Raw genomic sequence first — 27,044 nt, 5'->3', positions numbered from 1 at the left:
CAGTGCCGCGTCGTAGGTCCTGCCGAGCGCAAGGCGCGCGTTCTTCATTGGAAAGGTTCTGTTTACCGTCCGTTGTGCTGTGTGTGGTGTATGTAGCGAATCTGACACTGCGATTGGGAGATAGCAAGCAGCAGGGGGTAAAGTGCGATTCACACACGTAAACTATTGAGAGAAATTCGTCGTGTACCAAAATTTGCCCGGTACAAAGCTCTTTACGGTTCCAGTTTTCCAGTTTTTCCTTCAATCGATAGAAAATTAGAATCGTCAGGTAAGTTTAGCGAAGGAAGGGGGAGCTCAGGACACCTCCTAGCGCCGTTCCAGCTGGTGAATTAATTTTCGATTTTGTCCAGCGTACAACTCTCGATCCAAAATCCCATACCTTAACGGCTTGCTGTGCGCACTTATGGAACATAGATGCGTTAGCAAATACTTTGCTGAAACCGAACACCAACCGCCGTCACCCCAGAGAAACGTACAGAGGGGAAAGGGAGTATAGCTGCTGGCGTGTGCGCATTTTTTACAGCCAACTACAGCAGAGTTACTCGATTGCTAGTCTAGTTGTTTTTTTTAAGACTTCAATTTAATAAGAGTCTGAATTAGCACGGGAATCGTGGGCCCTGAAAGACGGCTGCAACAACACGCGAGAAAGGTTACAGTTTTCGGCTGACACATGGAAGACGCACCTGTTGCGGGTTTGCTTACGTCCGATCGTCTTACTTGGGGTTGATATATCCACCCACCAGAACGTACATGCAGCGGGAAGCAAAAGTCCCAAGCAAGACAGAGCAAGAGGACCAATACCGGAAAGGGATGGTAATGAGCAGACGGTTTGCAAACAAATAACAGCGACATGGCCCTGAATTTTGCAAAAATGTGGACCTCCCGCCGACGTGTTCCGGGCCGACGCGTAAAGTGGAACGAGCAAACACACGCTTAATGAAAGGAATGGATGATGATTGTGGGGAGAGGCCGGTTGAGGAGGTCTTGATTTCAATTTCCCTTGATCATGACCTTTCTGCAATGGTCAATCAATTACGATTGGCACCGATCATAGGGGGCGAGTTGTCAGTACATTTCAGAAACTGGGACATAAGCATAGGGACTCTGGGAGCTGTGGACCCCTCTGGAGGTAAAGGGTGCTACCGCGAGCCAGACGCCTGGGCCTAGGCCACCCTGTCCTGCTCGTGAGAGCTGCATTCTCGAGGAGCTACGTCCTTCGCGACTCATTTTCGACGTTGACTGCTGACGCACCGCGAGTGTTGGCTTACGAGCGCCGGCCCGATTATGCGATCCGCGTTTTGATTCCGCGTGATACGTCAGCAGGAAAATTACTGAAATGCCTGGCCGGATAAGATGTCCCTCGGGATTGAAGCTTTGTTCATCAAATTTTGGCCCCGACCAGCACATTAAGGTACATGATACGCGTTAGGTTTCGGGTTGCGAGTTGCTTAACCGGACACAGCGAAGACCGCACGAGAACGAAGCGTTTGTTTCGGTAAGCCTGAACTACTGGGCCTAGCAACAGAAAAAATCGCTCGCGCTGGCTAAAAACAGTGAACAACGAAATTGAAGCTCTCGCGGGTATGTCTTCCGGGATTCAGGAGCCCAGAACTGTTTCTGACGTAGTGGATCGAATTACCCGCTTCCTGTTCCGATTGCGATACGCTCGTACGTAGAAAGGGGGTTTGAGTCATTTCCTCTGCTGATGCATGACGTACCTGGTGGTAGCGGTAATTTTATTAATTATATTCATTTTCAACTATAAAAAAACTTGCAGGAGGCCATGCAACCACGGCGTTCCTAGATCGGCGCCACAGGAGGCTGAGATTAAGGGTAGAACGTCACGGGCACATGATTACACTTTCTTTCGCCGGTCGACATTAATGAACAACGATTTTCAGTTTTTTAGGCGGATTACTAGCAATGCACGTCAAACCGAGGGCTAGGGATCGTTATAAGTTTCTCTTTCGTTGATTCCATGACACCAGAGCACTCAATCGTGTCGCTGGCTGGATTAGCAATGCAACATACTGGAAGGCAACTTTCAACTTAATGATTTTAATTTTGGGGCTAGGCTAGTTGCTGCACACCTCTTATTGCCCAGATCTGGTCGGTACTGTACTGTACTGTACTGTACTGTACAGAGAATTGAAGTATTCTCTGAAATTAGTTTATGATTCTTGACAATAGACTGGTATACTATCGAGTTGGCAATCTACATTAGGTAATTTGATACTCCATGTTACAGTCTAGAAGCATTTTCTGCTTACTTATCCTGGCTGTCTGATATTTGAGGCTACCTGCTTCCAGCCATCTCCTTTTGGACCATTTCGGTGAATATCACCTATTCGTAAATCTTCATGTCCATGATTTCATGCCTAGGAAGAGACTTGAAACCTGCTCCACAGACAGTTGCTACGGATGCCCTTGCTGCCATACCCGCCGACCTCTCGTACATATTCGTTAACCTTGGGCTTCGCCGGCCGGGCTGCGGAAGAAGTCGGGCTGGTATTAGCAACTCCAACTCTAGTAATCTGGCAGAGCACCAAATAAGAGGTTTGTGGAGTGGGGTACCTCAACGTCATACGCTCTCTCAGGAAGTTCGTACGTATGTATGTGATGGTGGGGTCTGCGTCATGATTCAATGGTGCAAACTCTACAGAATCGCACCGTAGCGGTGGGCAACGGTTATGTGGTTTCGTTCAGAGAGCTCGGTACGCGTCTGCCAGAAAAATAATCAATGAGACACTAAGAGTTTCAGCGTTACAAGAAGAAACAAAAAAAAAAATCAAGCACACACCGACACACCTCCACAACCTATCCACATACCAAAACTACAATAAACCGGGCGGGCGGATAGAACGACACCTGAAAGCATCCGCAGCCCGGGCATAACCTTCCAACGCCGCTTTCCGGGGGCGCGTGCGCTCGTGCGTGAACATGCGTCGGTGCGTCGATGTGTCTGCCCCATGAGTTGCGACAGCTGATGAAACAAGGATCAGCATGAAGCAAGCAGCTGAAGTTGCAACCCGGCGCACCTCCCATACCCAAACCCGATTATAAAGCCGGGTAGGGGGAACCGGTTTAAACGCAAAATTTATTCTAATTCATCCGAGCATTTTCCTGTGAAAACCGATCGATCAAATCGCTTGCGCTTACGGGGCGAGTTGTGTTATATAACCGGTGTGCACGGGGTGTTTCGAGCCGTTTTAGGGTACCCTTGACAATGACTGTCAAAACCAGTGAGTCTGTGAGGGGTAGATATGGATCTAGGAAAGGGGAAGGGGTGGCATGGTTGCTTTCGATAGAAGGTTGAATAGTGTCCCGGCGGAGTTGTGGTCAGACAGGCCTTGTTGAAGCGGTTGAATGTGCTCTACAAGTCTAGGCGTACGACAAATGCGCGCGCACAAAATCACACACACATACACCAAATCTCTCATTTTTAATGCTTCTGTATGAACAACCAGCGCATCATGCCATTTCCAACAGGTTCTAAATATTACTCTCTGTCCACATTATCTTCGAAGAGATATAAAATTCGTCATAAATTGAACCAGATGAGTACTGCGATACGCTTCAGGGATCATTAGCATGGGCGAGAGATACCTAATTAACTGGTGTAACGCTCCCGGTTCAATCGTTTTTCAACACTAAAATCTTAACTTCCGTCTGGTAACTGTACGGTCCAGAACCAGCCGCTAAGTATCAACAAGAACCTGTACATACTTTCATATATCAGATCGACAACGGTTGTGAAAGTGGATCTACCTTTAGCCAACGTTCTCTGAGCGCACTCTTTTCTTCGGTGAAGCGCCATCGTACTACCAATGAAACTTTTATAGCTTTCTTCTTTTGCAAACACGAAATCTCTGGATTCCGGTTATGATGCTAAAACTAAGAGTACGCCAAGTAAAAAAGTTGGTGGCCGGTTCTCGCTGCTTTCCCCCCTATGCCAGAGACATGGCACCATTCATATATGTTTTTCACACAACAACCCATCAGTATGTGTACGTGTACGTTTTTTTTGCTAGAATACTGTTACCTCATCTGGCAAAATTTTTACGATGGAATCCAGACCTGGCCTTTCCCTTCGAGAACGTTCCCTATAAATCAGATTACCTCAGCCCATCATCGTTTACGTCCACCCGTGCACAATTTAGCGAGAGGTCTCGTTAACGGTAAACCAGGGAGGAGGAATATGTTCGGGTCCGTGCTGTGATTGTCCAAGCTCGCCTCATAAAAATCGAGCCGTTTTTCATAGTCTTTTTTTGCATTCTTCTGTTACTGTTTGTTTCGATCGCAAATTAGAACATACACTCGATATTTACTGTTCTGTCCGTGGGTGAAAAGCGTGATTGCTAAAATTAACTAATATGTCTTATTATAGTACATTATATGTTATTATGCTATATAATATAATATAATATAATATAATGTAATATAATATAATATAATATAATATAATATAATATAATTTAATATAATATAATATAATATAATATAATATAATATAATATAATATAATAGAATATAATATCATATAATATAATATAATATAATATAATATAATATAATATAATATAATATAATATAATATATAATACAATATAATATGGTATAATTTAATACAATACAATATAATATAATATAATATAATATTATAAAAATATTACATAAATATTACCAAATATAATCTTCTTCTTATTAAATTTGGCGTAACGTACTACGCGGACATGCCGGTCATTTACAGGTTTTCGAGACTTAATTCATTATCACACAGCCGGATATTCAATCCTTGCTACGGGTGCACGGTTCACTCTAGGCTTGAACCCATGACGGGCATGTTATTGAGTCGTTCGAGTAGACGACTGTACCACGGGACCGCCCCCAAACACTTTCTGTGGAAATATAAAATATTGGAGATTGTTAACCTCATAATTTTCGGGCTAAACATTATTTTTAACAGAAACTTGACATACAGTTACTATACATTAAATCGTTGATCGCAGTCATGTAAATAATTTTGTTGCTGTTTTTGAGTTTGTGGTAGTTTAATATTATTTTAATGAATATTTAATTAACTTTTCCGCCAAACTTTTCTACCTTTTTTTATTAAAATGTTCATATTTTTTATTAAAAAATGTGTTACAAAGAGGTTGTCTAGAAAAAATATTATAAGCTTTAACATCCGCAAAACTACAATACCACATGCAAAATGTATGGTCCTGTCGGGGTATGCGGTCGTAGAAATACGGTGAGACAATTTTAAAAATTTCAGAAAAAATGTTTTCAGTTAACCAACAAGAAGATGCAATTTGAATGAAAATTTCATGTAAATTCGACGAGCAGATCAAAAGCAATTAGCTTTTGAATCCGCGAAACTGCAATCTCCCATACAAAATGTATGGTCCTACCCAAGTAGGCGGTCGTAGAACAACGTGTATATTTTTGGTCATAGACACTACGGTCAAACGAGGTAGTGGTTGAGCAATTCGATTCGTTAGCTATGCGAGAAATTCTTTATAAGGTGTATCATATTTATCATATTTATTCTATAATCATTTTTATGTATTTATTTATTTATTTATGTATTTATTCCATTACATTTGTATAGTTTAATTTATTTACTTATTTGTTTTTCTATGCTTAAAAAAAGAAATGAAGCATTTAAACATACCAAACAACAACATTTACAGCTTAAACCTCATAATATTTACAGGGTATTCCAATAGAACTCAAGGCCGCGGGACACAGTGATGAATCATCGTGAGTCAAACGCAGGACTGCGGAACGATAGTAAAAACGTTGAAGATACCGTGATCTGCGTACCTGTATCTCCAGACTGTGCACACTTTTTTGGGCATAATATCGAACCCCGGCGCTGAATAGCTACAGGTGTTTTGACAGCTTGGATTTTGGAATTAAGAATTCAAATTCTTTTTGGGGTTTGGAAAAATATTGGCTTTTTTAAAGTAAGGGAATCAATCATTGATCAGTATACTCTTAAAATATTTATTTTTATCGTTGATCTAGGTAAAAATACATTTTTGTTCTAAAAACTGTCAAAACATCGGATCATATAATTCGAATCGTAGATTGTAATAGGAAGTGCTTAGTAAGACATGGATAGCGAAAACGTACATTTTTAAAACAAGCTAAGCGAGTTTTTTTTGGTAATACGTTTTTTACCAGCTAATATTGTTCCGGTCCGATAAATCAAAATATAATTCATATTTCAATAGGGTGCACATTGGGTGCTCTAAGTATGACATTTTCATAAATCCAATCTCTCCTTCCGCCTGTCCCTGGGATGCGATATTATGCCTTAAAAAGTGTGTCACAGTCTTGTGATACAAGTTCGCAGATCCCGGTACCGTCAACGTTTTCACTATCGTTCCGCAGTATTGCGATTGACTTACGACGATTAATCGAAGTGTCCCGCGGTTTTAAGTTCTATCAGAAAATTTTGTTACCAGATATGTAGAGACAATTCCATGCCGTGAATCGTGAAAAACTAACCAAAATCTGCTGAAACATTGCTCGTCTTAATGTATGTACCCAGTTGTCATCTTGTACAATGCGTAATATTCGATGAAATACCAACATTTTCACGCGTGCAACACATGGCGTTAAAATATTCACCGTGAAAATGATTGTTTTTCTATGGATCTCTTGTTGAATATCATCGAATGTCATCGATTTTGATTTCACACTTCATGGCGCGACGCCCTTTGGCGGAATCTCTGGTTGCACGGTAACATCTATTGCACACGATCTCCCGTTACCTTTTTCTGATGTTCTTTCGATTGCTGGTGCACACAGGTTTCCACTCTTCTCTTAACAGGGCAGCGTTGGTAAGGTGGGCAAGGTTTGAGAATACCCAGTACATCTTCGCATGCCACTCACTTTCTCTGCTGTACTCTCTTGCTTTCATCCGTTGTCCTGCTTCGGATATGTACGTTTGTCTTCCCGTTTTCATTCTGCTTCTGCTACATTTTGGTTTAAAATTTAGCGTTTTTGTACATACTTTTCCTTATGAATTCTTCCAACGATATGTTTCGGCTTGTTTTTACATTGATTTATATTAATTGTGATGTTTGTACATGTTTGCTTATTCTTTTAAATAAACATTCATAATATTTGATAGCACCATTATCTCAGTTGGTCTCAGTTTTTCATAGATTTATTTCACATATTTCATTCCAAATCCTTTTCCGCGTTCGCTTTCATCCATTGTTGTTTAATTTGCTTTTCTTTCTCTATATGTTACTACATTTTTCATTTATTCGTGGCTTCATTTTAAGATTTTTTCTCTTTAACTTCTTAGTTGGCAGTAGTTAGCACACCCTACTACGTGCTTTCTCGCATGGCCATCCACCCACCGTGCTCAAGACTTACTTAGGATCTCGTCTTCGCCTTACCATCTGCCCCTTCCTTATAGCTACCGATCGTACGATCATACGTCCTTTTTAATACGATACGTCTATATGTGGACATGCACCGCTTTATTCGCCTTTCCCTCTTTTTGTTCTTTCGCATTTCGTGAAAGTGGTTTTCTGGAATACAATCGTTCGTAGTCCCCTTTTCTTCACAGTTCTCCCCTGTTGTAGTTGGATGAACCAACCAACGCTTAATAAAATACCGTTCTTTCTTGTTCGCAACGCATCATCTCGCCCACTAATACTTCCATTTCTTAATTCCCCTTTCCCGATCTGCGTATCTCTACCAAAGGTCACCCAAATGATCTTTTCTTTCGGTGGGAAGAGGAATGAACGAGGGATCTTTTTAATATTTGTTCGATGTCGCAATTACGACGCAAAAGAAAGCGAGAATAAATACGCATATAACATTATGACGTGCAAAAGGACTTCGATAGGGGACCATATCAGACCGACATAACAAGATCCGCAAAAAAATCTTAGAAAATAAAATTTCAAATATGTTTAAATGAATATTCGCATAGATAGATTAGCATAAGCATAGATTTAAAGTATAAATTGCAAAATGGCAAATAATTTCCCATTTGATCGAATGTAAAAAATCATTTAAAAAGGATTAAAACTGTTATATTGAGACAGATATCGAATAATTAATTGAGTTGCTAAAACCATTTTCAAAATTACACGAAAATTAGTGGAGCGAGATAGAGAGATTGAGCGAGCGAGCGAGAGAGAGAGAGAGAGAGAGAGAGAGAGAGAGAGAGAGAGAGAGAGAGAAGAGAGAGAGAGAGAGAGAGAGAGAGAGAGAGAGAGAGAGAGAGAGAGAGAGAGAGAGGGAGAGAGAGATAGAGAAGGGCTGTAGGCGAGCAGCATTCTGGTCATTTTATCAAAAGCTTCAGTGGTATTTTATTTCGAACCATTTTTTTGGCGCATGCATGAAAAAACAATAAAAACCGTGTCGTTTCAGTTGTTTATCTGCCTCTCTAGCAAACTGTTTTTTTTGATATCGAAAATTGATGGCCTTAATTTTACGATCTTGCAAAAATACACACTAACGGTGGGACATTGTTACGATTTATTTCACGACTCGTCCGCGGATGCAAGCCAATCGGAATCGATGCCGATCAGTGAGTACATCTGGTTCGCTAGGTCGGAGTCGAAATCGAATCCGACCCGTGGCAGCAGCGAGCACGGGTCGACCCGAACAATCAGCAGGTGCAAAAAAGCTTAAGCGTCGCGTCGTGTCGTAGTAAGTTTAGTTCAACCCGTGGATGCAGCGAGTTCGAATCGATTCTTACAGGGTTTCTCAAGCCAGCTCAACATCGTAACACTATTTTTCGAATCCGTAAACTCTTTTCTTTTAGGTAATACTAGATTTTGAACGCGTAAAATCCCAACTCGAATCTGGAAAATGTATGTTGGCTGTCTTGTCATCCATTATACATTTTACAGATTCGAGTGGGGATTTTACGCGTTCAAAATCGTTTAACGTGTTCGAAAAATAGTGTTACGATGTTGAGCTGGCTTCAGAAACCCTGTAAACCAACTTTCTTGCCCCTACTGATGCTACTTGCACCTCACGGGTATACGACTCCTGGTCCCTTACGGGAGGATCCGATCCAGTAGGGTCGACTCGCACATCACCAATGCACACCCACTTTTCCTCTCTCTTACTTTCTAGCTCTTTCTCGTTTTTTCTTTGAGTGTTTCTACATTTGCACTGTAATTGTAACCCAAATGCATTGCAGAAACGCCTTCATCTTCCTTGGCCACCCGTTGCGTAAGAACGGACGTCAATAAGTTTGTCTGTCGGGTTTGATTCGATGTTATCTTGCACCGTTTGGTACGTCCTCTCTCCTCCCTCTATCTCTATCCCTCTTCCCCCCTCTCTTTTTTCTCTTTTTTTCTCTCTCTCTCTCTCTCTCTCTCTCTCTTTCTATCTACAAAGCAAGTCTTCGAAGCACGTGGAGTAGGATCCCGTCGGTGCAGACAGACGACAGTTATAATAGGGTCAGTTGCAAATTGTTCATTGCCGGGTAGTTAGTGGTTCGTTCGTTCGGTCTGCCTGTGCGCCTGTTTGACGGTCACTACGAATTGAGCCCAATAAAAATAAGCCAGCATGTCAAACGCTTCCTGGACGGCTCGGTAACGGCCTTATGAGATAGTGGTCTGCTTTATGCATTCATTCTCTTTGCTTTGTCTTATAAACTCTTCTGTCCCTTACTCTGTGCTCCGGGCATCAATATTCTTCTTGTGCGATTTCTCACCCGATCCAATCCCGTTAAATGCTCCTGGGGTGTAGAATTCGCTGCCCTTTTTTTCATTGATTTTGGACCGACCCCGCAGAAGGTTGTAGACCTTCGAGGATGTGTGCTGCTTTGGCTTGTTCAAGCATTTCGTGTCATGATTGGATGAATACATAGCAATGACTGGAAAAATTCTAGGCTTACCTAGTCATCCCACATATAGGACAAAAAACTATAGCAAATCCGTCGACTAAAGATTGACGAGAACTGGTTCAACTAGTTATCCGATAGGCTAGAACCACTACGAAGCAGACCAATCAATGCAGACGTCAGAACCGCGGATGTTCAACAATAATCAGCTCGAAGATCAATCGAAAAGCCACGTTCGTTGGATTTTTTTAAGCCTGGTGTGTTGGCGTTTTTCGATGATGGATTGCTTCTAGTCGGCGCATGTTACACAAACGTGAAGAATAAGAAGCCACGTACACCTTGCGAATACTACGTGACCAACGTCAGCTCTACACCGGGAGTCGAACATCTTGGGCAGAACAGCTGGCAGTGTATGAGAGTGACGTGGGATACGATCTTGATAAGGCGAATTGCTAATCCCGAAACAGGCTGCCCAAGCACATTAGAATATAACAAACAGCAATATTGAGAATGAGGTCGAAGAAGTCCTTTGGTCGAGACTGTTTGGGGACAGGCGTTCTAACATGACGAGACAAATTCGACAACAACGTTGAAAGCGTTTGCCAAACCTCCAAAAGATAATCTATCCTGCGTTGGCCAACAAAACGAGAACATAACGCAAACGACTCCCACATGGCTTGGGCCTTATTGCAGACGTATATGACTTTTTTCTTATGTGATTTGGTTTAATGAGGTACAATACACCCGGATATTCAGACAATAAAGACTCCGCGCCAACGAAAAATTTCCCCGAGTCGCTTTGGACAACCATTACACTGGAAGGTTTGGTGGAACTGGACGTGCTGTGTACCAGAAATGCAGTTAAAGCGTGGATCGGACATGAGACGGTACGGACATTCACTTTCCCACCCCCCAAATCCTTGACCGAGCATCCAGGTCAAGCGGAGAGGAGCAAAAAAGTTAAAATCGAAATTGCGAAACTATTGCCAACATCTGTTCCAAAGCTGGGCTTCTTGGTCTTTTGCGATAAGACATGAGTAGATCCCTCGATTCCGCAACGGGTTTGTCATGATACCAGCGTTACTGACGTGATGATCGGCGCTGCCGAAGGCGGTATCCAAAACGACGCTAGAGCAAGCGAGCTGAAAAAAAGAAAGAAGTGTGGACACGGCGTGTCCGGCAGATCAGCTTTAGGGAAAGTAGTTGGATGGAGGGCGGCTAGAGTCGGGGGTTTTTCAAAGCGCAAACCAAACCGAAATCGATTTCGCGGGAAAGTCGGCTCCGCAAAAGCATTAGAAAACCTTGGGCCCGTTGCACAGAGCAATGGCAATGGCGGCATGGCACTGGTCCCAGGCGTAAGGTGGAGAGAGCGGAGAAGGAAAAATTGCAAAATGGCGCGATTACTCAAGCCAATTCCAACTGATATAATGTATTATTAGCCTAAAATAGTGACAGCAGCAGCAACAACGACACCAGCATCAACAACAATCCGTACATTATAACAGTAAACACTAAATAAACACAATACCCTTAGCGCCAGGCGAATGAAAGTTGTTTGCTTGACACGATGTCCCCTGCGGGGTATAATTTCAATGAATAAGCTGAGATTGAGAGCAACAACACGAATAGGAAAGTTTTTGTTGTTTAAATATCATTACCACGGACACCGACGATTATGGACCACCGAGGGAAGGAAATAACGCCGCTAGTGCTGGGAAATTAGGCTTGTCAATTTCGTTAATGCCTGACAGTTCCCAAGGAGCTTAAATCCCAGTGTGTCAGCTAATCCTTGTGACGTAGTAATTGCACAGCGGTTATACCTGTGATAGCTGACGTAAGTGTGACACGCTCTTCATAATGCCCATTGGAATCTGTTTCCTAAACGATATCTGTTCTATTGAACGAGATCGAGTTTGTATGGATTCAGCCAGTCCTATGATGGATCCAAAATGCTTCAATCTTTGTGATTCATATTTGACTAGGGAAGATTCATCAATTTGAGCAGCTTTAGAAGAATAAAAAACGTACGAAGAAAGAGAAAGGAAGACATACCTCGAATGCCAGAAGAGCTCTTCGCGTAAACAGCGAGATGGAGAAAGAAATGTCTGGACTCCAAAGCACGCGATACTGACAGGATGGAAATGATTGAACAGGCATTCAGCAGTTGTTGGATGTTCTCATTCCGTATTGTTCTCTTTACCGTTTGCCCTGGTCAACTTTTTTTTGTTAGGTGTGCTACGCCGGCAATATCCGGGCCTCGGGGGCAATGTACTATAACCGTAAATCACGGTTTACCGATATTTTTCCTTTGCTTTTCGTACTACACGTTCTGTCATCCGTGGACCTGACCGGCTTTCGGTGAATTGTTTACCGAAAAAAGAACAATTACTCTTTTTCTGTGAGAAGAAGGAAGACATCCTCTTGTTGACGTAAAATCTGAAAACAAATCGTGTCGTTGCCCAATTTATTAAAAAGTGCTCTGCTTTAAGCCTACGGTACCTACCGGTCTTCTCTTTCCTGTTGCTTTCCTATACCCATAGTCACATCCGTTCCAAAATACCGCTCTGATGTTGTTTTGGCCTGACGTGGCCCACGTGTCGCACGCGTTGGTCAAAAGAATTCTGACTATTTTGTTTTGCTCCAATGTTTCTGGATTCCTTTGAAGAAAGCAAAAAATGCAAGCGAGCGAGAGCGAGCTGCTTGTCGGGTGGCATGATAATGATGGAGAGAAGCATAAAACTTGCATGAAGCAGGGCGAGTGAAAGGAACTTAGGTGAGTGAAAGGAACATACACATACTTGTCATCTAAAGGAAACAGGCTTAGATGACAAGGATGTGTATGTGGTCGTGTGTATGCATAGGCCTTCAATCTACTTCTCCTAGATAAAAGAAGCCGTTCGAAATTGGGGCACTTTCTAGATTTACGTAACAGCTCAAGAGATGCCCTTCACGGCGATGGAACGGGGGGGGGATGGGGGGGTGGGGGGTTAGAAGAACGAGGGTGATGATAAGTTAGAGAACTTAGAGTTCGAGTGATGATAAGTTAGAGACTTTAGTAATAGTGGGGTAGCGGCTAGCAGCGCTGCGTAGTAATCACAAACTAAACTCACTAATGTTATTGTCTAGCTGATAAACTCTCAAATGCCATCTGTCAGCCAATCTGGAATGGCGTAGTGTTTCGTGCAGATACAGCAATCATCCGCAGTCGTGATATTTGATATACGCGAATTCGCAGTACAGTTATATACGCGAATTATACGTCTCGGAGACATCTTGTAACTCGGATTTATATATAAGTCAAATGTCACATATTCCAAATAATATTGATAAACGTTTATTATTGATTAAATTTAGTACCATCATGCACTTCATTTCTTACGAAAAACAATTCGTCTAAAAACTCGTTTTTTTCTGTGTGAAAAATTTAGCAAAAATTAAATGTATTTTTCATATGACAATTATTGTAGAGAATAGTACGGATTTGACACATGCACTGTCAAAATTATAAATTCGTGTAACTCGAATTCGCCTAACTCGATAGTCGCATAACTCACGAAAATACGGTTCGTGATTCCTTTTTATTTGAAATCTCTAGGTGTTTTTTTCATATTTTGATGTATTGAAAGCTTTTTATGAATTTCACTGATACTTAAAAAGAATATTTTATGTATTCAAAAATACTGAAAAACAAGTAAAAATGTTGAATTTAAAGTTCTGTTTCAATATTTGTTGATCCTCGAACACAATTTTTTTTTTCAACAATTCGCACAAAACATTTCACAGGAATGATGCCCATGGAGATGATTTCACAACAGTAGAAATGAATAGCCGTTTTGAAAATTGAAATTTTCATTTTCATTAGCCCCTTGTTTCGGCATGGCCTGCTGCGGCGCGTTTGATGAAAGTGATAATATTTCCAGACCGCTGACGGCAGTAGCAGTAGTGCTTTGCTTTTCTAACCCCACATTCTTCGGAGAATTGTGGGGGTATAAGAGGTAGACCTGGAAGCAATTGGAGCTTTCAATCACGGCCGGCCAGCTTTAGCTGCGCAAAAATGCCCGGTCTAGTTGACACCATAGTTGTTTTTTTTTGGTTTTAATAATTTTAATCGTTGGGGCGAGGTTTGTTTTTATCGCTCGGAGACGGTGCCTAAAACTAACCCGCACCGTGCTCGGTTACTTTTTGGCACAACACGCCACTTAACAAGCACTGAATTGGAACGTGAACCGGGAAAAATAAACTACCAAATGTGGATTGTGGCGCCATTCGTGGCCTAAAACCCGTTACGCGAAATTCCTTGCCTGGCAGCCCTAACTCGCCAATCCAGCCAAAATTCAGTGACAGCCTTCCGGAACAATGGGCTGGCCGGTCGGGGGTTATTTTCGGGCCATTTTGAGCGTTGGGGGTGGAGTGGAAATGTCTGCTACCACGACTTTAGTTGAACATATTTCACATTGTCCCTGTTATATTTCGTTCGGTTGTTTTGTTTGGTTTGTTGTTGTAGTTGAATTCGTCGTTGTTATTGTTGAGAGTAAAGACATGACAAATAGTAAACGCGACACACATAGGGTAAATGTACCAATAGTGGTGCAATTTGTAGTGGTACCGATGTGTTTTAATGGATTTAAAGTATGAGGAAGGATAATTTCTGAATATTTTAACACATAGCAATTGGAATATGTTTTATCTACGCAATCACAATCATTTTTGTCATGAAATACATCAAATTTACGAAAAAATACATATTTTTGTGACTGCTTCGTTGTACCTATAATGGTGGTATGGTTCCTATAGTCGTCGTTTTGTGTTCCTATAGTGGTGGTAAACAAAGATGCATCAAAAACGGTGTATAATAACAATGAAACTTAGTTTCGAAGCTGTTTTCGTATGAATAGCAAGGATTACTGCCATAATATAGGTTTCTTGCGTAAGTTGATCGTAAAAAAATGTATACATTTGATCAATGAAACAATTGACTAAAGTACTGCATCACACCTGTCATCAACCTACACCCGGAAGAGTGTGCTTGATTTGAAGTCAATTTTTCATTCAGCCATATAAGCGAATTTTGGCCTGTTTTTGGTAAATTACCTACATAAAACTCATTTCTGTTGCTTATTTTAGTGAAAACAGTACGACATGTCAAAATTATCCTCGAAAAAATCTAAAACGACCTGTTTTTATTGATTTTATAACTATAACCACTATAGGAACATGCCTGTTTTGTGTACCTATAATGGCACTATGGTAAAAAACACTCAAAAATGCATAAATATGGTCAAAAGGCAAATAATTTTAGTAAAACAATAACATTTCATAACAGTTATGTTGAAAAACTAGTAATTGCGTGGTTATGTGGTCATTTAGAACGTTAACAGAAAAATGAGATTCGTTATGAAATCCTAAGGATTTTGGAAAAATGTTGACCCATTTCACAAAATAATGGATTTTTCGGTCACTAAGTAACGGAATGGCCCCATTTAACTTTTAAACCCTTTGTAAAAGGCTAAAGAACATTTCACACTAACTTAAATAACTTAATTACTTGTAAGTTGCCGTATGAACCGCATTTTAGTGCAATACCACCACTATTGGTACTACCACCACTATAGGTACATTTACCCTATAGACACGAGCGCATGTTTCGGTGGCAATGCTGCCCATACCGCTGAAGCTGCAGAATCAGTAGAGGGTAGACCAGCGATCGGACAATTTTGCGATCAAAAGATCCAAATCTTATAATACTACATCAAAGATATATGAAATATGTGCACGGTAAAGAGCTATAATTGAGCTTGAGCTAGCCACCTAAACAGCAAAGGACGACATGTGGCTCATGAGCCGTACTTTATCCAATTACTAGAGTAGAACAATTGCTGTTGGCACGATGGCACGATCGACTAAGTCTGGGTGCCATAGCTCACAAGAAACATTTCCTATAGCTTTTACACTTAAACATGTCTAAAGAATGCTTTACTATGTGTTAGGATTCATTCATAATTTGAATTAACGGAATGAGGAATTACCGTTGTGCGGGTTTTTTGTTAGTTGGAAACGGATAGGATTATGTCCGTCAGGAACGACAGGTTCTAGAGAAGGGTATACAAGAAGTCTGAATTTTGTATCGTTCTCTTTTTGCACTGCAATTTCGCTCAAATAAAAACACAACGTAGGAAAACAGACCCATTATTTTGGTCCCAACACTATGAGTGTACTAAGCCTTATAGTTTTAACATGTATTTTGAAAATGATTAACAGTTTATAAAGTTGTTAAGACTTTAAAACGTTCTGAAGGCTATTATAAGAGTGTCTGTTAAAATAGTTTTAACATGTATGTTAAAGATGCTTAACAGTATTTAAAGTTGTAAAACCTCGTAGTACAGTCGTCAACTCGTACGACTTAACAACATGCCCGTCGTGGGTTCAATCCCCAAATAGACCGCGCCGCCATACGTAGGACTGACTATCCTGCTATGGGGGGAATCAATTAGTCACTGAAAGCCAAACCCACAAGTGGGTACAGGCAGGCCTTGACCGACATCGGTTGTTGAGCCAAAGAAGAAGAAGAAACCTTTAAAACCTTCTGAATGCGATTATTATACTGTCTTATAAGATTTATAAGATGGCTGGCTTTAACTATCTAGTAAACGTATTCTTAAGCATGTTTTAAGACTCGTTATTTGAGACTGGAACATCAATATCAACTGATCTTATTAAATGCATATTAAGTCTTGAATGAAGGGAACTTGGAACAAACTATACAGGCTCTATCTGAGATACGCTATTAACGTAAATCGTGAAGAAGCGATTTTCAGCCATTATATATTTATTTTTCTTTTCCTTTTGCTTGCAGTGGGTGGTTATTATTTAAATTCTAAACAATTTTTGTTTTTTTAATCATGTTGCTATTAACTGATATTGTATAAAATCAATAAAATTTGTGCAAAGAACTGTCAAATTCAGAAACCCACGATTTTGTAAATTTGCATGTACCAGGACTACCTGTACGTGGAGTGTCTTAAAACTTGTTAGTCTGCGTAAGTGCTTACTAAAGCTATGTGCTGTTTAAAACTATCTTATCCACACATACAGCACTACAAATCGAGTGAACTTGTGATCAGTAAAGTCCTCTTGATCTTAAGCCAATGGAATCCATTTTAATGCATAAGATTGTTGATTTGTGTATCCAAAATGTGTCAGCCATGTTGATGTGTAGATAAACCAATTCATAATTTACAAGACAAATAGAAAAATGGCAATTTCCCAAACGTGTTTCCCTTCATGTTTATTATGCCACAGCCTCTAAAAAGCTTTTTGTGTGAAGTGAGGGCGTTTCAATGAAAACTATATTTAGCTAGTTTCAATGAAACGACGAATTCAAGTACAACAACAAACCAAATAAATAAGCAATACGGCCGAAGCCGTTCTTTCTGAATAAAAAAAAACAAACAAACTAAATAAAACAACCGAACGAAATATATCAAAGACGATGTGAAATATGCTCAACCAAAGTCGTGGCAGCAGACATTTCCATTCCTCCACCGAAGCCCCAACGCTCAAAATGGCCCGAAAATAACCCCTGACCGGCCAGCCCATTGTTCCAGAAGGTTGTCACTGGATTTTGGCTGGATTGGCGAGTTAGGGCTAGTACTGCCAGGCAAGGAATTTCGCGTAACGGGTTTTAGGCCACGAATGGCGCCACAATCCACGTCTGGATTTGATCCATGTTCGATTTGACAACCAACAAATCGAGCAAGTCAAATTCCATACATTTTTCATGTTCGATGTCATTTTCGATTGGTGCTAGAGCGCCGAGTAAGGGTGCACTCTATTTGGGGTCATTTACGTACTTCCATATAATCGAACAAATCCACAAACTATGACTTCGTTATCATCATCACTCGAAGAAATTTATGAAAGGTTGCGTATTTTCCTTGGCGATTTTAACCAATGATTTATTACAAGGAAACATCAGTGCTATCAAATATCTCTCACAAGCAACACATTTATCGACATATTAAAACTGTTTTTGCTACGACAATTGAACGATATTGAGAACATATATAGCCGAATCCTTGAACTTATCCTACACAAAGTAGTGGGCTTGGCTTACTTAAGCTACACAGAGTACAGTTTCAATTACTAGTGTAGACAGGCTTTCTCCTGATGAAAACATTTTACCTGCTGGAACGTATCCTTCCTCCCCTTTTAATGTATTGCTGTACACAAAAAAACCACACATAACGCGCAAGTCTCACCTGACTCCTAAATTCAATTTTAGACGAGAAAACTTCTATGTTATATCTATCGCTATTCAACACACTAATTGGGTCATCATTTTCGACGAACACATATCAGCAGATGTAGATGTTGAAGCCTACATCCAAAAATTGACAGATATTTTATTAAGGCACAATGCCCCACTCTGTCGTCATGTAACCCTATTAGGCAACAACAACTTTAAAGGACTTGAAACCGGCAAAATAAAGCTCTACGACACTCAAGTCACCGTCGCACCTTCATGAATAAGCAATATGCTACTCTACTGCACCGGCAATACAGAACATACAATAGTCTTTTATACAATGAATATACTGCACAAACTCAGAACAATCTTTGTATATATTCTCTACCTTTTTGGGATTTTCCATGCAAGGCGCAAGGATAAATAATCTTGTTCGCATATCGAATACAAAGGCGTAGTCGCTGACAACGATCAAGATACACGTGAAACTTTCGCTGTCAGATTCAGTGACGTGTACAGCGATGATCAGAATTATGCTAAGGCATTAAACTTCTTCATTGGCACAACAACCGTTGTCGATCAAGGCCTGCCTGAACCCACTAGTGAAGTGAGCTTGGCTTTCAGTGACTTCTTGTTACCATAGCAGGATAGTCAGTCCTACGTATGGGGGCACGGTCTATTCGGGGCTTGAACCCATGACGGGCATGTTGTTAAGTCGTATGATTTAACGCTGTACCGCCAGACCGGCCCACGGACATTAAACAACTCACCAAATCACATCATTAATATGTATAATCTACTTGTTGACTAGGAAAGTGTTAAAGTAGCCTTAAACAAACTCAAACTGGGTTATTCTCCTGGTACGAATGAAATGCATAGAGTGTTGTTAAAAAATGCTATGACACATTAGGTTCTCATTTAGCGCGTTTATTTCAGTTGTCACTGAATGAACGTAAAGTACTTGAAATATGGAAAACGTCTTAGATGACTCCATTATATAAAAAAGGCGATAGAAATAAACCAACAAGCTCTCGTGGGATCACTTCCTTAAGGTCGCTTTAAACCTTGCGTGAAAGGGAACGTAAAATTTTGTTTTTTTTTTTTGCTATATTTCATTGAATTTTTATCAGAATATGGCTTATGGTACTCGAAAAGAAAGTATATTCAATTCTCCAACTATTTAGTCTGTAAAACAAATTGAAATTGTGAATTCGTGCTCGAAATTGTCAATGTATTGTGGTGTATCTAGAACAAAGATGTCAAAGTGGTTGCGAGGACATTCCGTGTGATCCGCGACCGCTTGAATCAAAATTTATTTTGCATTTCGGTTATCCCTTACCTTCTCTTTATGCAGTAAGCACAAAAAATTCCAAAAATTGTTCGAGTTTTAACAAAAATAAAAAGTACACATTTCTGAAAACGAGCATTCACTTCCATTCATTCCGGACGCTAAATTGTTTAGAAAAAGGCTTGCAAAATCAAAGAAAATGTACTTCAACTCATTATACAGGGTTTTCCAAGTCACTTTCGAATGTAAACATTCAATTATTCACCGCCTCCAACATGTTTTTCAACAGAGGTCAAATGGTGTATTTGCTCAATAATTAAATTTCAATTTTTACACAAAATTTTCAACACATTTTTTTTCGCGTTGTAAAGTCATGCTGAAGAAATTTTAAGTTATGATGATATAAATGGAATACCAGATTGATGTGAATTAACATCATGCACGCGGTGAATAACAATGTTTACATTCGAAAGTGACTTGGAAACCCCTGTAAAAGTATGTTGGAAATGTGCACACTATTTATTTAATGAAAATTATTATTTATTGTGAATTATTGTGAAAAATCATAACAACATTGTAATCAGCGTTTTCTTTAAAAAAAATCTTCCAAGGGCCACCAATGATCTATTCAGCATGGGTTGGAGACATTTGCCCCTAAGAGGCTAGAAGATTTTCGTGTCATTGATAAAACATAAAGGGATGGAAATTTGAAGGTCACGGTACATGAATCGAAATATTTAAAAAAATCTGTCAACAAGGTGTGGGGAGAGGGACAAGCACTTTAACGTCAAAAATATTTCAGCTCTGCGAGCTCAAATCTCCTACGAAATCTTCAACAGGAGCCCTAGGAATTTTCGCCTGGAGTTTTCGGTTCATGTACCGATGCCTTGAGGACCGTTGTACCGTCACCTGGGAAACAGGCAATCAGAAGACGCGCGTCCTGTTCAATCGATGGTACGCTACGGAGAGAAACCTTTGACTAGATGAAGGCAGAAGGGTGTCGATGGACACTAACATTGAACTTGACACCGCGCGTGGCTAGCACGCGGGTGCGTGTTGTGTAAGTTGCATGCAGGTCGAATCACGGACTCTATCTCATTCTCTCTCTGTCTGTCTGTACCTCTTTCTCTCCCTCTTCCTCTCTCTCTCTCTCTCTATCTTTATGCATCTCTCTCCTTCACTCTTTCTTTCTTTCTTTATTTTTCACTCTCTCTCTTCCTCTCTTGCTCCCTCTTTATCTCTCTCTCTCTCTTTATCTCTTTCTCATGTTTCTTACTCTCACTATCTCCAGCACAAACACATATAGACGGGTCAAAATACTATTTTAATACACTTGTTTGGATCACCCGCCCTGTTACCCTCACTGTCACAGAAGCGCCGATAACATTCGAACATTTTCGCAACTGGTTACACGAGTTGTATCAAATTTTCGATAATTCTATACCCCCAACCTCTGCCATCTTAGACCCAGTCTTTATGGGGGGGGGGGGGGGGGGGGGGAGGGGAAGAGCGGAGGTTCTTTTATTAGTTGGCTTGTGTTGCCTAGAGCGTAGAGCTTTCGCTCGTTGAGGATCAAGTGTTTTAGACGATTTGTACTTATTGCTTAACAGCGAAAAGCTAAAAAACCGTTAAATAAAACCAAAACCGTTTTCCAATTGTTTTTTGTTGATGCATTATGTGTGTGTGTGTGAGTGTGTGTGAGAGAGAGAAAGAGAGAGAGAAAGAGAAAGAGAGAGAGAAAGAGAAAGAGAAGCAAGATGTAGAGAGAAAGAGTGAGACAGAGAGAAAATAAAGAGAGGAGAGGAAAGAGAGAGAGAAAGAGCAAGAAAGCAAGTATCAGATGAAGTTATTCATCACTACCCGCGAATTCTCTTTAATTCATTATGAATTAAAAAATTCCTTCAATTACCTAAATGTATTGGTTTTTCCTTTCTCCTCTTTCGCGCAAGCAGCGCAAGAAGAAGGATCGCGCCCGGGATCTTTAACAACGGGTGGGGTACTGGGCAAAGGTTACTTTTTGGTTTCTCCTTTCGGCTGTTTTGGGGGAGTGCTGGAATTTACGGGTCCGTTCTCGTGCGAAAGAACCTCCCGTTTCTGGAACCGTTGCGAAAACAATTGCTTCAGTTGTGTCGGAGAATTTAACGGAACGAAAGAAAGGGGGTCACATTTAGGTAGTTTTGCTTTTATCGTCCCATCGTTACCATAACTCTGTTTTTGCTGGGAAGAACGCAACGAGTAGTCCGGGACCACGCCACGCAACTCGCTAGGCTCTTGAACTTTCCGCTTTGTATTCAGAAGTAGGTTATTGCGTTCTAGATATGTTTCGTCGTCTCCTTTCTCGCTCGCTCTCTAGTGCGGGTGTTTTGTTTTGGTTTTTGTAACGATTTAATGGCAAAGAAAGGAGGAAAGGAGGAATCGGCTGGAAAAAAATGCTTAACTAGCAATCTTTGGATCTCCCGCAATGACAATTGGTCACACCATCATCATCATCTACATCATCATCATTACTTTTCTCGTCACCATTGATGCTCTGGTTCGTTTTTAACTGCATTCAATTGTGTCCTGATGTGGTTAACATTCACACGGGACAGGCTTGTCAAACCAGGGGGCAACCACTTTCGTGCCGCTATGGCAAACTCGCTCGTAAACGAACTAGTACCACAAATAGGTAGCACGTGTCAGGACAGACGGCAGCAAAACTGTTCCGTGTTATGCCCATAAAATAACAGCAATGACTTTTGAATTCACCGATTGAACTGAATAACAAATTAAAATAGATCAAGATGAAAAGGCATAAAGAATGGGAATGGAAGAGAGAGCAAGCGAGAAAAGTTGTGCGTACGCGTGCACTCATGGTATCACTTTCGCATTGCTCCTATGAGTTAGGCAATCGGCACGGCACGGACGCACACCGCTCTCGGTGCTTTCGCTTTTGATGGACTACACGTTACCGTGGCCGAGTGCACTTGTCCTCAATTTACCCACCCTGGACAAAGCGTGTGTAGTACAGTGCACACTTGAGTTATGCTTCCAGTTGGACGATAAGAGTTTATGTTGGCAGATGTTTCGAGCTAAGTAAAAGAATAACAAGACGTTAATCCATTGTTGGAAGAATGCATTCCTCAATTATCTTCCTGAGACCTTAACTCATAAAATCTCGTCCATATCTTGTTCTTTAACCGTTTATAATATCGACTGCATTGCATTTCCGGTTGCGTTGCGACTCATGCATTATGCAACGATTTCCAGAATCCAGCAATTCCGCCCGGACGGATGACACCGGTGTGCCGTTAATCATTGAACGTTATCACCCCATTCCCTGCGACTTCCTATCGATCAAAAACGGTCACCCCTCCCCCTAGCGGGCCGATAAGTGACGCTCACGTAGCTATTTAATGCGACCTAAGCTGACAGAGTGTGTATAAATGTGTGTAGCTGAATTTGGGGCAAGAATGTCACCAAGCTGTGTTTTTTAAATAAAATTTTAGTAAAATGATCTAATGTTTTCAACTATGTTGTTATGTTATGTTGTTTAGCAAAATTGAGCACAAAATTCTAGTTTTATCACATGACCTCAATAAAATTAACCGCATCAAATAAGCTTGCAAAACTCATTACATCAAAGAACCGAGGAAATATATTTACCAACAAAAAGCTCAGAAAAAGTTTAATGTTTCGTGGGGTTAGTTGAAAAAAAAATTGTCGCTAAGATTTAAAAATAAAAAAAAAAACAGCTTTTGTGGCGATTGAGCCAACGCCATTTGGGGCAAAAGTGCTACTCTGTGTGCCCGGAGATGTAAAAAAATGATTAAATTGTATTTTATGGCGGTATGGTGCGCTGTTATGAGCGGAATACGCCCCTCAAAAGCTGGTCAGTAGCTAGGATATTGCGATTCAGTTCGTAGACAACATAGGGTAGATTGGCGACTCAAAAAATGTAGAAATACATACACTAGTGTCACACACGTAAATAAATCCAATTATCCAAGGAATTATTTTATTTTATCCTGGTGGCCATTGTTCCCTATACGGGTGGCGCTTTTGCCCCATAGCCCAAGAAAAATCACGTCTTTTTCAAACCATATTAAAATGCTTACAAAAACAGTTATGTTTGCACTTATTTTTGCACACTTTTTATAAAAAAAGTTTTAGTGAGTTATAGCATGAAATACTTAAGGTGGCACATTTGCTCCAGATTCCGCATATCATTTACAAACAGTGTGCAGGTGTTCGCTTGGCGCACTTAGACTTTACCGTACATAGGGGGACGTTGGGTTTGAAGGGGGTTTATCGTACGCCAATGACGTTTTACAGGAATAGAAGATTGCGTGAGATGGCATTTTCCTCACGCGATTTTTTATTGTTTCAATTCAGTGCAATGAAGAACGGGAAGAAGAGCTCATGTCCGTTACAACTACCCCCGAAATCGAAGAGGCGTGGAGTAATTACTACGAGGAGTGGCTAATTTCTCAATGGAATGCCTTGTTTGCAGAGGTAGGTGCCCTTGGTATACTATCGCCTCAACCATTTACGAGCTGGATGAGTCGCGCAGGGGTATCCAAACTTTACCGCTACACTTCTGGTGAGTTCGCTGATTTTGTATTTATCTGTTCGCCACCACCTTGCTGACTTGATTAGTAATCTAAATCGCTATCTTAAATTCAAACACCTGGGGCGAGGGTGACATTGGGTTGAGGGGGAGAAGGGCGAAGGCAAGCAACAGAGGCGAAACTAATCATCGGGCTTTAGTTGAGGGCTAGCCGAACGGTAGAGCGCGCTGGAACAGAAGTAACAGAAACGTGCCCTAGACAGGACGCACCACAGACGCTCGACCGACGCAGACCCAGCGAGTTGGAGTTTTGTGCAAGGTAAGGTTCAGCGTAAATAAGGCGGAGCAGGATGGGCGGCCTCTATCGCTCGCCATGTCATTGTCAAGCCAGACTAGGAAAAGGGTGACAACAGCGTGTTTTCGGTGCAAGCTCGGTACAATTGATTCCACTCTATTCAAATTCTCCTGATCTCCAAAACAACCTGGGTATCCTGGGGCACATAGCGGACGATCGATAGCACATTAAGTCAGCAGGCCGGGCAGGATTAGGTCGCTCTTGTTCGACTTGGGTGAGGGAAAGAAGGGCACGCAATCATCCCGAGAGAGGTACATGAATGCGAGAAAACCAAACAAAGAGAGCACAAGAGTGTTCGATGTGTGTGTGTGTGTGTGTGTGTGTGTGTGTGTGTGTGTGTGTGTGTGTGTGTGTGTGTATGTGTGTGTGTGTGTGTGTGTGTTTGTGGTTTTGTATGTGTGCCTTCAACTGCCACTCCGTTGGCCGTCTTTGCAGTGCTATTCTTAGGTCCTGTTTTGCTCCGTGCGCTTTAATTCTACCGCCCATGTGATTGATACGCATACGTTGTTGATGGAGCTCGGTTTGCTCGCTTCTTTCTCTCCTACACGCCCTGATAGACGAAACGGGCCTCAAGCGGGACGAGACTTGCGGGACGAGCGACGGCAGCATTGGTTGGTTGGTTCTGCTCTAGTACAGCTACAGTCCACACGCCGCGGACGGTGATCAGTCGGTTCGTCGCGATGGAGAAGCTCGGTTCGATGATGGAGTACCGGTTGAAGACGTTCACTGGCTGGATGGGAAGGTCAGGCAACGGCACTCTGGAGGAGCTGCTCAACGATGCCTGCGACACACTCGTGCTGTGGCCGTGGGTGACCGTGCTCTGGTACGGCGGGCTGGGACTCGTCCTGTCCTACGGCCTGTATCTGTTCTACTATCAAGTGTTGGTGTGGAAACGGGTAAGTTTTACGACATCAATGTCCCTCCCAACCTACTTCCTGCGCAACAGCAACCAGCTCAATTCTCACCGTCAATCACACGCACCAGGACCTCACCGATATTGGCTACAATCACATCCTTGATGCGGCGCGCATTGGCAAGAGCGATCGCACGCGCGTCGACACGATCAACCGGGCACGGCGGCTACGCAAAATCGGCGACCGGTTGCCGCCCCCTTACCCGAACGGATGGTTCTCGGTACTTGAGTCGGAGAATCTAACCCGTGGGGAGGCGAAGAGCGTCGACTGTCTTGGCCAAAATCTGGTTGTCTTCCGGACGGAGGCGGGCGAGGTGAACGTGCTCGATGCGTACTGTCCGCATCTCGGCGCCAACCTGGGCGTCGGAGGCATCGTCCGGGGCGACTGCATCGAGTGCCCATTCCACCACTGGTCGTTCAGTGGCCAGGATGGGCAGTGCACGAACATCCCCTACAGCAAGTCCGGCACGGTGCCGAAGGTGGCCCGGCTTCGCAAATGGCGCTCGCTCGAGGTGAATGGGTTTATTTTCGTGTGGCACCACGTCGACCCGGAAGTGGAACCGTGGACGATCAACGTGGTGCAGGAAATCGAGGACGGGCGCTGGGTGTACTACGGCAAGAACGAATTCCTGGTTAACTGCCACATCCAGGATGTGCCGGAAAACGGTGCGGACGTGGCGCATCTCTCTGCCGTCCATGGGCCGAACATGATATCGGGCAGTGACATTCGATATTCACGGCCTGCCTGGGCCGATTTTGGTATGCACTCGTGGTTCGCAAGGTAAGATCTGCGCTGAGTGCCCATCTGGCGCTTCTGAGTGCCCATGCACTCCCTATGATGTGATCGAGGTAGTAGCCTGATTTTTGCTTGCTTTTTTTTGCTCTTAGCTGGAAAGCGCCGGAAGAGGGTGAGCCAATGCACATCGCCAAGATGGACCTGGTGCACTCGTTCCGGATTTTCAATAAGTTTGAGATGGGGAAGATTGACGTTCGTGCGTATCAGATTGGGCCCGGCTACGTGCAGCTGATGATGAATACTAGCATGGGACCGTTCGTAGTGCTGCAGACGGTCACGCCGATCGAGCCGCTCGTGCAGAAGGTGATCCATCGGTTCTACGCGCCTCGCAGCATGTGGAATGCCATCTTCCAGAAGTTTGCTATCCTGGCGGAGAGTATCATGGTGAGTGAAAATATGTGACTGGAAGGGTGGTTCACCTTCCAGGCGTATTACTTTGTATATAATTTTGGGTTTGTGATTTGCTCGTTACAGTTCGAACGTGACATGATGGTCTGGAACCACAAGCAGTTCATCGATAACCCCCTTCTAATCAAGGAGGATCGTCTGATCAAGAGCTACCGGAAGTGGTATAGCCAGTTCTATTCCGAAAATAGTATGAGCTTTACGATGGCAAAGGAGAAGCTTGACTGGTGAGGAGCAGAGATACAAAACCAAACCCAAATACACACATGTCAGAGAGAATAGTGTTAAAAAAATCCGATACTCTTACCTGACGGCAGTAAGCACCTTCCATCCCCTTAAAAAACTAAAAACTAACTGCTAAATGTCCAAGGCTATACTCAAAGAAGGGACAACGGATGGGGGAGGAATAATGGTGCAGTGATCTTTTTTTGTACTTAGTGCGTTCCGAATCGACAATAGGTTGAATCTGATTAGCTAACAATACTAATCAAATTATTAGTATTAGAAACTAATTAGCTTATAATACCCACAAAAATGTGTCGTATTCGAAAGTGACTTAGAGAGCTTCGGGAGAGAGCTTCATCCTACTAGATGACAAAGTTACCATGTTAGCGATAGGATTATTATCGAGAATAAAGATAATCAGTTTTCTATTTTA

At 42.0% G+C, this 27,044-nt stretch overlaps 1 protein-coding gene across 2 annotated transcripts; it reads left to right on the top strand.

Moving 5' to 3' along the window:
• The first annotated feature begins 123 nt into the window (after positions 1-123).
• On the top strand, positions 124-27,044 carry LOC1270530 (cholesterol 7-desaturase nvd). 2 transcript variants are annotated; one of them, XM_061643054.1, is made up of 5 exons: positions 124-268; positions 24,830-25,168; positions 25,257-25,966; positions 26,074-26,365; positions 26,456-27,044. In XM_061643054.1, exons 2-5 carry the CDS (start codon positions 24,953-24,955, stop codon positions 26,615-26,617), a joined length of 1,380 nt encoding a protein of 459 aa, XP_061499038.1. In that variant the 5' UTR covers positions 124-268; positions 24,830-24,952; the 3' UTR covers positions 26,618-27,044. The 2 variants fall into 2 exon arrangements, with proteins under 2 accessions (XP_061499038.1, XP_309236.6); XM_309236.6 differs by lacking the exon at positions 124-268 and adding an exon at positions 23,957-24,236.

The sequence above is a fragment of the Anopheles gambiae genome, chromosome X (genome assembly GCF_943734735.2).
Source record: "Anopheles gambiae chromosome X, idAnoGambNW_F1_1, whole genome shotgun sequence".
NCBI classification, from domain to species: domain Eukaryota; kingdom Metazoa; phylum Arthropoda; class Insecta; order Diptera; family Culicidae; genus Anopheles; species Anopheles gambiae.
This window is presented reverse-complemented; position numbering and strand designations above follow the sequence as displayed.

Excerpts from the sequence above, each read along its gene's own strand:
- LOC1270530 (XM_061643054.1), top strand. The coding sequence starts at position 24,953 with ATGGAGAAGCTCGGTTCGATGATGGAGTACCGGTTGAAGACGTTCACT. Across the intron at positions 25,169-25,256 it reads AAGTGTTGGTGTGGAAACGG|GACCTCACCGATATTGGCTA; the intron begins GTAAGTTTTACG and ends CACACGCACCAG. Across the intron at positions 26,366-26,455 it reads TCCTGGCGGAGAGTATCATG|TTCGAACGTGACATGATGGT; the intron begins GTGAGTGAAAAT and ends TGCTCGTTACAG.